Source organism: Syngnathus leptorhynchus, chromosome 1 (assembly GCF_054491065.1).
Source record: "Syngnathus leptorhynchus isolate UIUO chromosome 1, UIUO_Slep, whole genome shotgun sequence".
Classification (NCBI taxonomy): Eukaryota; Metazoa; Chordata; class Actinopteri; order Syngnathiformes; family Syngnathidae; genus Syngnathus; species Syngnathus leptorhynchus.
Genome location: NC_141195.1, coordinates 12,926,901 through 12,939,918, shown reverse-complemented (window position 1 = coordinate 12,939,918; position 13,018 = coordinate 12,926,901). Strand labels below are relative to the sequence as shown.

Below are 13,018 nucleotides of genomic sequence, written 5' to 3'. Positions count from 1 at the left end.
CTTCCCCAAGCCCAGTGGGTTTGGCAGCAATGGGCACTGGTGCGATCCGTACAAATTTGGGGGAATTTTTATTCACAAGTGCAATGTTTGCTGGGGAAAGCAGCTGAGGCACCAAGGCGAAGGTTTGGCCCTGGATGTTGACCAGGAGCTGAGCGATCTTGATATCCGATGGACCCTGGGCTGGTTGAGACTTCTGCACGTTAGCTTCTTGCATTTGAGCGTCTGAGACAGTGCAGGGCTGAGGCTCTTGTTTGATCTGGAGGGGCTGGATTTGTAGGATCACGGGCACACCGGAAGCAGCACTGGCGTTTTCCCCTGAGGCTGATGGAGATCCACAGTCTTCCTGTTTGAGTCCATCGACTTCATTGTAGGTGGAACTCGAACTAATACAGCTCACATCGACCGTTGATGAATTGTCCCTGCTAGGTGCATGTAGTGTCTGTTTGGTCTCTCTGTGGGAGGACAGCGGAGAACGAGCCACGGGTACAGTCTGATCTGAGTTCTGCAAGACCTCTCTGGCTATTGTCTTTGCCCTTTCGGCCTCCGAGAACTCTGGCGTCGGCGACATTGCATCATCGCTCCCCTCGTCTTCCTTCTCCATCGCTATCACCATGTTCTCTTCCAAGAATTCCTCAATCTCTTCCAGAGTGGGCTGGAAGAGGAGCGCAGCAGGATCCTGCAGCTCATCCAGGAAAATGGGGAACTCACAATAGTCCTCTTTGGCTTGGTGCTGGAGGAGACCCAGCCGCTGGTCCCTCTTTGACTCCCAAGCGAGGCCCATGGGTAAAAATGGGGCAGTGGAAGATGACGACGGTGGTGAGGAGAGCAAGCTGCTGTTGTTGATGTTGGAGCTTACTGAATTGGTCATTTCCTGTGAGAGGAGGAGGTCCAGCAGACTGTCTTGACTCTCACCTTCAGAAGAGCTCCTGCTTTCATAGCCGGAGCTCACATGAGCGTGGGATTTGGGTGACGAAGACTCCGGGCTGGAGCAGAGCGAAGATCGAGAGCTTGAGGAGATGCTAAGGTCATCGTCGGACAGCCCCGGTGAAGAGGACACCCCTTGGTAGGGGTTGTATATGCACGCGTCGGTCACCATAACACCCCGGGACAGTTCCTCGCTGGCATCGCAACAGAGGCTGCTGTGGTCACGCGCCGATAAGCTAGTACAGTACAGGAAGGTCTCCTCACCAAGTGACAAGTGATCCACCATTCCTGTGAGGATGAATGGCAGGTGGACTCTGGTCTGCACTCAAGATCAAGTTTGTAGACTTGGCTAAATATTAATGAACGTGTTTTTCCATCCTCCTGTTGAAGTCAAAACAATCAGAATCATCAGTTAGAACAAGGATATCCTGTTTGGAAACACCTTCTACAGTACTTGGGGCCGACTACTGTAACGTTGTAGTTGCTTTCTATCATCTTTTGACTGTGATAACTTCAACGGCTCAAATCTAGCATTTACTCTCTTTGGCAACTTTGACTTTGAGGTTAATATTCTACAAGGGTCCTGCAAGCTTCACAGAAATGTGGAAGCCAGCGGATCGAGAGGGTGAACATGACCACTGTTTGGCTTTTCTGCCTGTATGAAAGAACATCAGTGTGTGTATGTATATAGCAGCTGGTATGGTGTACACTGACCATGTTTAATCCAAAATTCCCATTTCCCCACTGCAATAAGTGAGGGAGCCACATGGCTTAAGGGAAAAACAGTGGATACAGAAGTGATAGCGATCTATTTAATTCATCTTTGCAATTTTTTTTTCATGGTACTAGTCTCAAGGCGGTTGCATATAAGCATGATTTTCAACACACTTTAACATTCCAGTGCCCTTTAAATAGAACCATAACTGTTTTATGACAGCTAAAGCAATAAAAAGTTGCAAATGTAGGGCAAGTTGAACTAAGTGTTAATGCGCGCCATCTAGTGTTTGCTGAGCAGATCTTGCGTTCTAAAGTAAATAAATAGTCCAAGTTCTCTGAAAATTTTATATTTAACATAATTAATTACCACCTATATTATAAATATTAACCATATTTGCAACACCTAGCTCTTATTGTTCATTAAAGATATGTTTATAAAAGAAGGCAAACACAGACTTTTATTTATAAGCCTAATTAGTGAAAATGATACTAATGTCAAAAATAGTAAAAAGTAAAAGGAAGAAATAAAATAAAATAAATGAAAACAAGATAAATATTCCATGCATAATGGGTTTAGCAGAGTGTGGAGTAATTTGCCCTATAGTAACCTCTGCCTCGATGAAAATACTGTATTCAGGCAACTGAAAATATGCATGACGCAAAAACAAAACTAATACTGTGCATCCAGTCACCGCTAGTGTATTTTAACACAATGTCGGAAAAAGACCCTTCATGCATCTCAAAAGTTGCGTTATGTTTACGTATATTCTTGCAAGTTGCGTGGTCCGCGCTCACTCTGCAGCAAATCAACCACGTACACGACGCACTGCACGCGTGTGTATACATGCATGCGTATTGGCTCACCTGTGCGTGGGTGAGAAGAATGAGGTTTTAATTTTCCCAAATTCAACGCGCTCTCCTCTTCCAAGTGTTCCTTCGTGCGTAATGGTGAGATCAATCCGCGGGTGGGTGCATGGTGCATTACTCTCTCTCTCTCTCTCTCTCTCTCTCTCTCTCTCTCTCTCTCTCTCTCTCTCTCTCTCTCTCTCTCTCTCTCTCTCTCTCTCTCTCTCTCTCTCTCTCTCTCTCTCTCTCTCTCTCTCTCTCTCTCTCTCTCTCTCTCTCTCTCTCTCTCTCTCTCACACACACAAATGTACACGCATGCACAAAGGCTCACACTCCCTCTCTCGCTTTGTCATTGGGCTGTGCAGTTAAGTCACACGATCTCTTTTGGCAGTGTTGTGGGTTCGGCTTGTGAGGGCTCGCCTGCTCCGCGCGTCCTCATTGGTTAGTGTCTTGTAAAAGGAGGCCGGCGTGAGGGAATAGCGTCAATGGAGAGAGTGAGAGAGGCTGGGTCATGTGCAGAACACAAACATGAACATGATGACACTCTGTTGTTGTTCTGTTCCCATTTTGACGGGAGAAAAGCTTATTCCTTTATGGACTTGACCTCAATCCATTCCGATTTGGATGAGACGAATAGAAAGAATTTACCGTATTTGGCTGAAATAGATCCTTTGTTATTGAACTCACATTCAAGACAAGAACTGCTTGTTTCTTTTGGAAGAAAGTGATCAGCACTGGACAACATAGAAAAGCCTTCTGTAACCTGAGAAGCATGAGCTCAGATGCCTCACTGTCGTCATGATATACAGTACATCATGCACTGCCTTCAGGTTTAAGAAATTAATAGACATTTCATCATATTTTTATATTAAATGCTATTACAGGCAGCAACCATTTTAGCAAGGTTACTTGCCAACAGAAGTAAAAATCCATGTTTGCTTCATATAGTAAAACCTTAAAAAAAATCATGGAGCAAACCTTATCTTTACCCCTACATATATGCAGAAATCCAAAATAGCATGACATGTTATGACTCAAACACAACAAATGTATTTCTTATCCAGTCACCTTCTATACTACTTGTCCCTAATAGAAAGAGTCTACCCCCACATTTGGCAGAGGTGGGGTACACTCTTGATTGGTCGCAAGTCAATCACTGGGCACAAAAATAATCACTCAGACTCACAATCACAGTTCTGGCAAATTTCGAGTCCTCACTAAACTCACATGTTTCTGGAATGTGGGAGGAAAACCGGACTAACCAGAAAAATGATGATGATTTATTGGGTTTCCGCGTGCACCGAGTGGAGAAGTCACAATGGCTCATGTGCGCTTACACTGGTACACTGACAGTCTCTGTTTGATGATGCCGCAGTTTGCAAACATTTCCATCACCACTACAAATGTATCCTCAAAAGTGTATTATACAGAGAAACATGGGTATTGGTGAGAAGAAACCTATATACTTATACTTTGTTGTTGTATTTAAGTAGATTATTCAGGTATCTTTATCTGTACTTTACATATTTATTTTTCTGTTGATGTTTTATTTTTACTCTCCATATATTTCCAGTCAATGGCCTGATTAGAATCGTTGAATGAGTCATGGTGAATATGTTGTGTCTTGTGCAAACTTGAAAACCACCAGTTTCTGGCTATCAAAAAAAATAGCATATAATTTTTCTGCTTTTCTCATTAGCTAATTTTATATTTTTTGTTGATCAGTTCACAACCTCACCAAAGCTATAGGCACAGCACAAACACTATAAAAGTTAAAGAAAGGAAAAAAGAGAAATTTGTGAGTTCAACCAAAAACAAAGAGCAACAAGTTGCTCTGTTTTTTCTTGAACTCACAAGTAGCAGCAAAAAATCAGGTTCAATTTTACATACAAATCAAAGTCTGGGCATTTACTTCTACGTAAGTAATGTGTTTGAGTTCTTTAGCTACTGCTGACTCATTATTATAAACACTGCACTGTAATTGCTTCCAATCATTTCTACGCAAATGGAACTTAAATGAACGTGTTCAAGGGTTGAACGTTTTCCATTAGCAAATAAAAGATAAGTGTGGCTTCCATCTCAAGATAGGCCCCTTCGACTTTCCCCTCCCTTTACTTTAGGCTACTTTTCTATCATTCTTTGGAGGGGTGCTCAAACACTGCCATGACTGCACTGCTTGTCTTCTTAATTAAAAAGCGCCAAAATGTCTAAGGCAACTCAGCCAATGACAACATTTGAGTTCCAAATGAGTGTTGTAATTGCTGGTGCAAATCAGACGACCATGGTTCATTTCTTCTCGTATAGAAGCTCTACAAGAAGTCTTTTGCGCAAATGTCTCTAAAAGAAGTGGGTGTTCATTAGACTTGAGGTCAGCACTTGGTGATAACTTTCTAAGGTGATGTTGTTCACACTGTTAATAAGACTTTGCTGATTGGTTGTGGGCTAGTCAAACTTAGTAGCCACTCAGCTGTATCTTTGGATAATCTTGTTTTTTTGTCCACCTTTAAAATACTTTCAGCTTCTTTGGCAGTAAAGGTCTTCCAGTTCACAGAAAAACAACAAAATTGTGGGCTGCTACATTCAAATGCAAACCATCGCTAACTTCTCCGGCATTGCATAACATCCCGCCATGGCTTTCAGCGTCCAACTCAAATAGATCAGCGGATCTTGAGCTTTTGCAAAGCAGTTGCAATTCGAGGTCTATTTGAATATAAAACAAGACGTCTGTGTTTTCAAAACTTGTCAGATGTTTCACAAGTCTGGTTTCATTTGAACTAATGTTACTGATTATTCTGTTGCTATCGTCACATCAAGGTGTCACATCAACAATCGAAGTGAGAGAGGCCAAGCATGAGAAATAGGAGAAATATGTCAACTCCCTCTTTTGTCTTTTCCTTTTTTCCTAATCACCACAATACTGTTAAATGAATTCCTTTCAGGTCATCAATTTACTTCATTAGTTCTAACGAGAACATTTGCTATTCACCGGGGCTGAGGACAGATGCCTACAGCGGACAGTGAGAACCTGCCAGTAAGGACACCAAGCCTAAAGAGGTTTGTAATTACCTGCAGAAGCTACAAGATGGTGAAAAGGGACAACTTTTGTCGAAAAGAAGCTCCTCAATTCACTTTAAATAGTGGATGGATGGTTTTGTGGGCACCATGAATGCAGCAGGTAGGGCCAAAACAATATGCTGCTTTGGCCACGGCACAAAAACAGTAAAATGTTCATTTATTTATTTAAAATAATGGCGGACCCCCCCCCCCCCCCAAATCCACAAATGGACGAATTGGCGAATGTCAAGGTTGTCAAAGGTTCATAGTTTCCCCAATACATCATAGATGTTCTAGCAAAACAGGAACTCAATGTTATTTCTTAATTAGTTTATTTTTACAAGTTGCAATGAAACCTTTGTCATTTTGCAGGTCTGAAGCTTATTCTACATATAAATATGTTAAAGTCCTTGGTGGAGGGTGTATTCAATTAAATTCCATTTGAGATTCCAAATGCAGAATTCCTACTGGATCCAATTGGATGGCGTGTTTGTACTTAATGAAGTGTCCAGTGAGAGCATGCTGCTTATTGACTCAATAATGCCATGCCAAGAGGAAAACAGAGGGTCTTGTTCCTGCCCAACAAATGAATTGGTACCAGATGGTGTGTTCACACTTGCAAATACTAACAAATGAGACTGTTGTGTAAGGCTCACATGGACTTAATGAATCAAAGTGATCTATCCCTTATGCCTGTGCTTGGAACCTGCCAAAAGTTAAATTGTGGGGATCTTAGGTATATTTTTGTCAAGACTAAAAATGATCATGAACACAAAAGAATTCTGATTGAGAAGTGCTGTGGTTCAGAATCATGGTCATGGAAGTATTTGTACAACTTTTGACCTTAAAATCAAATAGTAATAATCTATTAGAGGCTGATTTTAGGCCACACAGTTTTATTTTAGCCATATTTAGTCTCTTTTATTGATTCTTTAACCAAACACGTACTGGTTATTCCTGATTCACACAATTCTACTTTGTCATGTAAAACTCCCACTGTTTTCCTGCCAGTACTGTCAGGCATTGCCTCAAATCTGACTAGCTGGTCATAGAGGCGCAACTCCTGGGGTCTCAGTAAACCACACCACCTCTCCCACCATATTGCTGCTCAAAGGTTGGAGGGGCAGATTGAAAACAGCTCACAGTCCTTCCTAATACCAAAGACCCACCTGAAGCAGAACTGCCACAAAAGGGCTGGGTGAAGCTTCATTGCCTCTGCACTAGGGTGAGCCGTTTTACCAATATGTTCCGATTGGGCCTCACCGACTCACGATCCTGTTCATGTGGACCAGCCCCTCAGATGACACAACACATCTATCAATGCACTGTGTGCTAACCTTAAGATAAATATGTATGTGGACCGAACAGTGCTTGATGAAAATAACACATTCAAATGGCTGATGGATGAAATAAACAGACTTGGCTGCCTGAAATGCAAGAAGTCAAGGAAAAAGTTAATCATTGCAATATTTGGGCTTCTCTTCTCATGCAATTATACGTATTATTATCCACTGCGTGACATGAGACAATAATGCAAATGCAAGATAATAAGAACTACCACTGAACAGCGATAATGACAGGAATACATTTGGACGATAACTAACCCAGACAAAGACTGGCAGGGCCCATTACCATAATTGTAAACAGCCAACATGTATACTACGAGACATTTTAAGGATGAAAGTGGATTTAGTGGCTGAAAACGCAATCGATGAAAAGAAGAAGTGCCTATTTGAAGTTTAATTACACTTTACAGTTGAATGACTGCTAGTTTATCTCAAAGACATGAGCCCAAAAGTACAAAATATACCAAAATATGAAGACCAAACAAAAACTAGACATTTAATAATATCACTATTAACACATATGTATAATGCTACGACTGTGCAGGTGTAACATACGTCAACCTGGGTGAGCTGAGGTGCGAATGATTCAGCCTTTTCTATCAACAAGCAAACTTTGTTGAACAAGTGTTGTTTTGACCCTAAATTGGCAACAGAATTCAAACTATGAGCAAGTCAGCCGCGGGCCAAGAAGTAACCAGAAGAGGACGGTGGGATTTATGGCTCTGGAAAAAAATGTGAAACACACCGTGACACACAAAACCACCATGTGTGAGCTTCAGGCTGTCAAGAGCAGCAGGTACCTACGGTACACATACAGAGCACACATGTACTGCAACATTTTGTAAAGTTAGTGTGCTGTGGCTACTGCTGCAATACTGAAGAAACCACATCATTTTTCCATGAAAATACCGCATTCCATTTCCTCACATAGAGACATATAGGTGGGCAGAGTCACCAGAAATAGTACTCAAGAAAGAGTACTGTTACTTTAGAATTATGAATCAAGTAAAAGCTAGTCTTCCAAGTTACAACTTGAGGAAGAATTATGAAGTGGAAAAAGGTGAAAAACTTTCCATGTGTAACGTCCAATTTTTAATTATTTTTTTATTAATTGAACGGCCAGATCAACGCAAGTCCAAATTGACTCAAATTCAATCACAATGCTCATAGATAAAAATTTGTTTTCCAAACGCGTTGAAACAGCAAATTTTTAGGAGAAAGTTCTTGTAGAATGAAATGTAGAGCTCTTTAGACTGGCACAGATGACATAGGTGTTCTTTTTCAAAGTTTTTAAGGTCAGTATAGAATGGAAAGCGAGGCCACCTAGGTCAGGAGTGAACTGCTCGGTGAAAGTAAAAAGGGGCCATAGCCCTATCAGAAATCTATTTTGCCCCAATCAAGCCCCATCAGTATTTTAATAAATTGTATAGAAAACATGTTTATGAATCATTTTTCAGCCCCTCAGTCAAGCCCTTTAGCACTGGGAGAGAAAAAATATCCTGGAACCGCTCTTGTATTGACGTAACAGCAGATGGGCCAAGGCCACAACTGAATCAACCACCTTTAACCCTGCTTAACCCACTGAACAAAGTTTACTAATGGATGAACTTTGCTCCCTCATTAGTAAAAAACTCAAATGAAAATAATAATTTGAAGCAGGTTTGGCAAAAACGAGAAAGATACTGTTAATATGCTGTGTTTTGAGGAACATTCTGTTTCTTATTTTCCCAGTCACGTACATATCTTGTCCAGAGGGTGACAGTAAAAAATGTGTTTCTAGCAGTGAAGGACGAGTGAAGCAATTCGGTTTTGAAAGTAAATACTGTTTATTGAAATGCGGGTGCAGCTTGGTTTCAAGGTTGAAGAGTAAGTGAATGACAGGTTATTGACCCCTGACATCACTATGACGCACATTTCATAAGGGATGAGTTTTTGAAACCTACTCACTTTGAGTTGAGTTATTTTTTTAAATGTTATTGTTATATTTCAATTGCTTGTGCTTTACTCATCAACAGAAAATAAGACCAGCTCATTAATTAAATCATTCAAATCCTTCATACGTCTTTAACTTTATTTGCATAGTTCCCTATGCTGTTTGTTTAACCTACTGAAGCATAACAAGGCCCAAGTTCAACAAGTAACTTTCAAAGCTCATCATGAGGATTGCGTCCAAATATTTGTTTTGTGCAAGTCGGTATTTAATCATTCATCATTATATTTTACATCCATCCGTTCTTATATACTTATATATGCACATTTATGTGGACTAAATCAGTTTCATCAAGCTATCAGTGTTTTGTTTTCCTCATTGTAGCACAACATCCAACCATAAAAAACAGATTTCCCGGTCAGGGATATATCATTGAAGTCTTCACTCAGGACTCTCAGGAGAGTCTTTTTTACACCGTGTAGGTTTGAAATGACCTTTGACAGCAACAAAAAGCTGTATTATGAAGCAACTCATGAGGTCAGTGGAAAAAACATAGAGGCCTCATTGTTGTTATTGCTTTTGCTACTGGTGCTTTTCATTGCATGGTTTTGAACTAGACGCCACATCCATTATTTACTCTGTATTAATTTGCAGCACTGAAAATCTGTCACTTGAAATCAAACAAAGTCAGTGTTCCATGGCTTCAACAAATTATTTTAGGAACGCAAGACCAATAATTAAAGCATGTTTCTTGTAAATGCTTGCACACAATGTCACAGCTGTCTGTCCATGTGCTAAGTTGGTGTAGGTTGTTTGCGACTAACTTTGAGTTAGTCTCTTTTTTTTCCTTCCTCTTCCCAAGCTTCATTTATATTTGCCCACACTTTCCCTGAGCTCAGCCTCTGACCCATTACCCAAAGTCCCACAAAACCTGTTTTGTTGAAGTCCTTTTTAAATAACACACGTTTTTGCCAGATGTTGCTCCTCACTTCACTTTCCAAGTGGTTATTAATACAGAGTTATGTTCAGAAGAAGTGAGTTGTCATGACAGCTAACATTTGCTTGTTGATGTGTTCAGCAGTTGTAGAGTGAGTGAGCGATTGAGGTGGTAAATAAAAAATGAAGTCACTTTAGGTAAGCACTTAAGAGGCTATCATCAGGCTGAGTGTGTTACAGTGGGCCCCTTCACTTTTTGACTCCTGTATTTCCCTCACTTCTGCACCGTACTCCCTTAAGTAGCATGTTTACGTCCAGCAACCTCTTTAGAACATTGTTTTTAATAGTTCTGAGCAGTGAGCCCGTCATCCAGATTTACCATGCACATGAGTCACCACTTTTCCACGACTGTTGCTGTCAACTGCACTAATATACAGTTTTATTATCCATGTATAATAAACAATCTATTCAGTTCTTCTCTGTGCAGACTGCTACTGATCAGAGCCTACGCAATTAATAGAGTTTCATACAAAACAGTGACAGCCACTTTTAAGGCATATGTCACAGTTAAATGTAACAACAGGTAAAGAAAAGTGAAAAATAACCATAACATCTTCAAGGTATTAACATTGTAATATTACAAGAAACATGTGAAAACTTGAGGTGGAAAAAAAAGTTATAATAGAGGAAAACAGACTAAAGTTGTTGTTTGAAGCGGTTATTGATGAAAAAGGAGAGATTCAGTGTCCTTTCACCAGTGGGTTAATGATATCATGATCACAGCGTACGTGATGTCACACACGTCTGCGACAGCTAAGTCTGAAAAGTAAACAATCACGTTGGTTGACAAATAGAGAGACTGAGAGGATGGTTCAGTTCTTCTGTCCCACAGTCTCTTCAATTTCAAGCGCCAATTCACAGTTGAAGGCTACGCTCCACACCTCTATCTTCTTCCTCGGCTTCAACCAGCCATCCATCCAGCCCCATCCAAGCGTGTCAATACATGTCCAGTACAATTACTCAAAAAATAACGACTGCCGCACGCACATCCAATACAACTGGCGTTTCAGACCCACATGACAGGTGATTGACCTTTGCACATGTGCCAACTTGTTTGTTGGACCCTGAATGTGGATCCATGCCCTCATTCTCCTTGTCTTCTTTTTTGTGTGTTTTGAGTGTCTTTCTGGGTGTTCGTTAAGGGGGTTGTGTTGCAGACTTTAGTTCCAGGACTCTAACCCAGCAGACCTGCAGTTAGGGGCCGGTCTATACGTATGTTCTTTGTTACATCATATTGTCTTTGTTCCTTGGTTCACTTGTGTCTTGTCTCATTTGTTTGCAGTTAGGGGCCGGTCTATACGCATGTTCTTTGTTACATCATATTGTCTTTGTTCCTCGGTTCGCTTGTGTCTTGTCTCATTTGTTGGCAGTCAGTGCGAGAATAGAAATGCGTTTTTAAAAAGATGCCGCTCTAATCAACAAAATAATTGCAATGTCAGAAAAGCATTCCAGTCATCAATCAAAGAGGTTTCTTGCTGTCATTCTCAAAGGCTTTTTGTTGATAAGATGAGAGACAATGCTGGAGTTAACCCTCAGAAAGTAATTACTCTAGCCCGCAGTCTTGCTTTGTCATAACAAGGATACTTTCCAAATCTTGGCATCTGTTTTCCATGAGCGCTCAGATAAATCTGCTGGGCATCAGGACAGAGAGAGCAGTTGAGCGGGTGGCGAACATTCATGCAGCAAATAGAATTTTCCCTTCTAACACACGCAAGGTGAATATTCACAACAAAATCCACATAGTGCTAACAATGATAAGAATGGAAACATTAACCCTTGTTTGAAACTATTTTGAAACCCTAACCCTAGTTTGAAACCCTAGGTTCAAAGCTGCTTCCTCTAATATGACTATAATTCAACTTACAAAGCTACTTTAAAACATTAACCCTAGTTTGAAACGCTTGTTGATACCCTAAAACTAGTTTGAAGCCCTACATTAAAAAACAAATTTTAGTTTGAGAGCCTATTTTGAAACCTTAACCCTAGTTTGAAACCCTATCGCTAGTTTAAAACCTTAACTTTAATTTGAGACCCCACTTTGAAACCTAAACCCTAGTTTGAAACTCTGACTTTAGTTTAAAACTACTACAACAGTTAACCAAATTCTTTAACCCTAAACTGAAACCCTAACCCCGTATTCCTCACCCCTAACTCCACTCTAACCTTAGCGTCATGAACGGAATGGAGCAGCTGGACCAAATGCAGCTTGGAACAGGGTTTTTTTGAAGGGAAAAGGTAGTTGGAAGGGAGGATAAGAGGAACAGACAGCGGACAAACTAACACGACAACCTAACCAAACCAACAACCGGACTGACCGAGAGACTGGATAACAGAAACAGAACTGACAGAGATGTGAGACAAGAGACAAGCAATAATCCAGCAAGGGCGCGACACGCAGACAGGATTTAAATACGCGACAGGTAACGAGAGGCAGGTGACTGTGATTACTACATAGATCATGGGCACACAGGAGGGGAGGGGCGAGCACACAGACAGAAACTATGACAATATACACATAATGGACCTTAAACCCTACTTCGAAACCCAAACCCTAGTTTAAAACTCAACTTTGAAACCCCAACCCTAGTTCAAAAAGGTTACTTTAGTTTTCATCTGTACTATGACACTTAATAATTACCTTAATCCCTAACCCTAATTTGAAACCCTAACTTTAATTAGAAACCCAATTTTTGAACCCTAACCCTAGTTTAAAATTTTCACCCTAGTTTGAAACCCTACTCTGTCACCTTAACCCTAATTTGAAGCACTACATTGAAAACATAACTTTAGTTTGAATCAGCATTGTAGCCGCCATGATTCCAACCACACACAAGCTAAAGCAATGGATTAGACAGGCTTGAGTTAGCCAGGCATGAGCCCCGCCCACTAATTTTGATGTAAGAGTTTGACAGATTAAATAAATCAAACTGCAACACAGATGTTTCAATTAAACAGAGAAATAATATGTATAATCTTCCTTAAATTATTGGAAATTTCATGAATGAATGTTACAGTGCTACATTTAATTCCATATTGAATTAATAAACATTGAATTATTTCTATTTAATGGTGCAGTTAATTATTGAATGCTTTCATTTATTTATTTGGTTTATTTCATTCCATGTTTAATTGATAAATATTTAATTAATACATTTAACATGTAATTAATACTTACATTTTGAATGAAACATTCCATGATGTATTT

At 40.3% G+C, this 13,018-nt stretch overlaps 1 protein-coding gene across 1 annotated transcript in view; it reads right to left on the bottom strand.

The window, feature by feature from the left end:
- klf15 (Kruppel like factor 15) overlaps positions 1-2,830 on the bottom strand; it is a 12,007-nt gene extending 9,177 nt beyond the window's left edge. Inside the window, exons 1-2 of the mRNA XM_085919717.1 lie at positions 2,506-2,830; positions 1-1,305 (exon numbers count right to left, since the gene is read on the bottom strand). The exon at positions 1-1,305 is cut by the window's left edge and continues 208 nt beyond it. Of these exons, the coding sequence (XP_085775843.1) occupies positions 1-1,210 (1,210 nt within the window). The 5' untranslated portion in view covers positions 1,211-1,305; positions 2,506-2,830. The remainder of the gene's footprint in view (positions 1,306-2,505) is intronic.
- Positions 2,831-13,018: the final 10,188 nt, after the last annotated feature.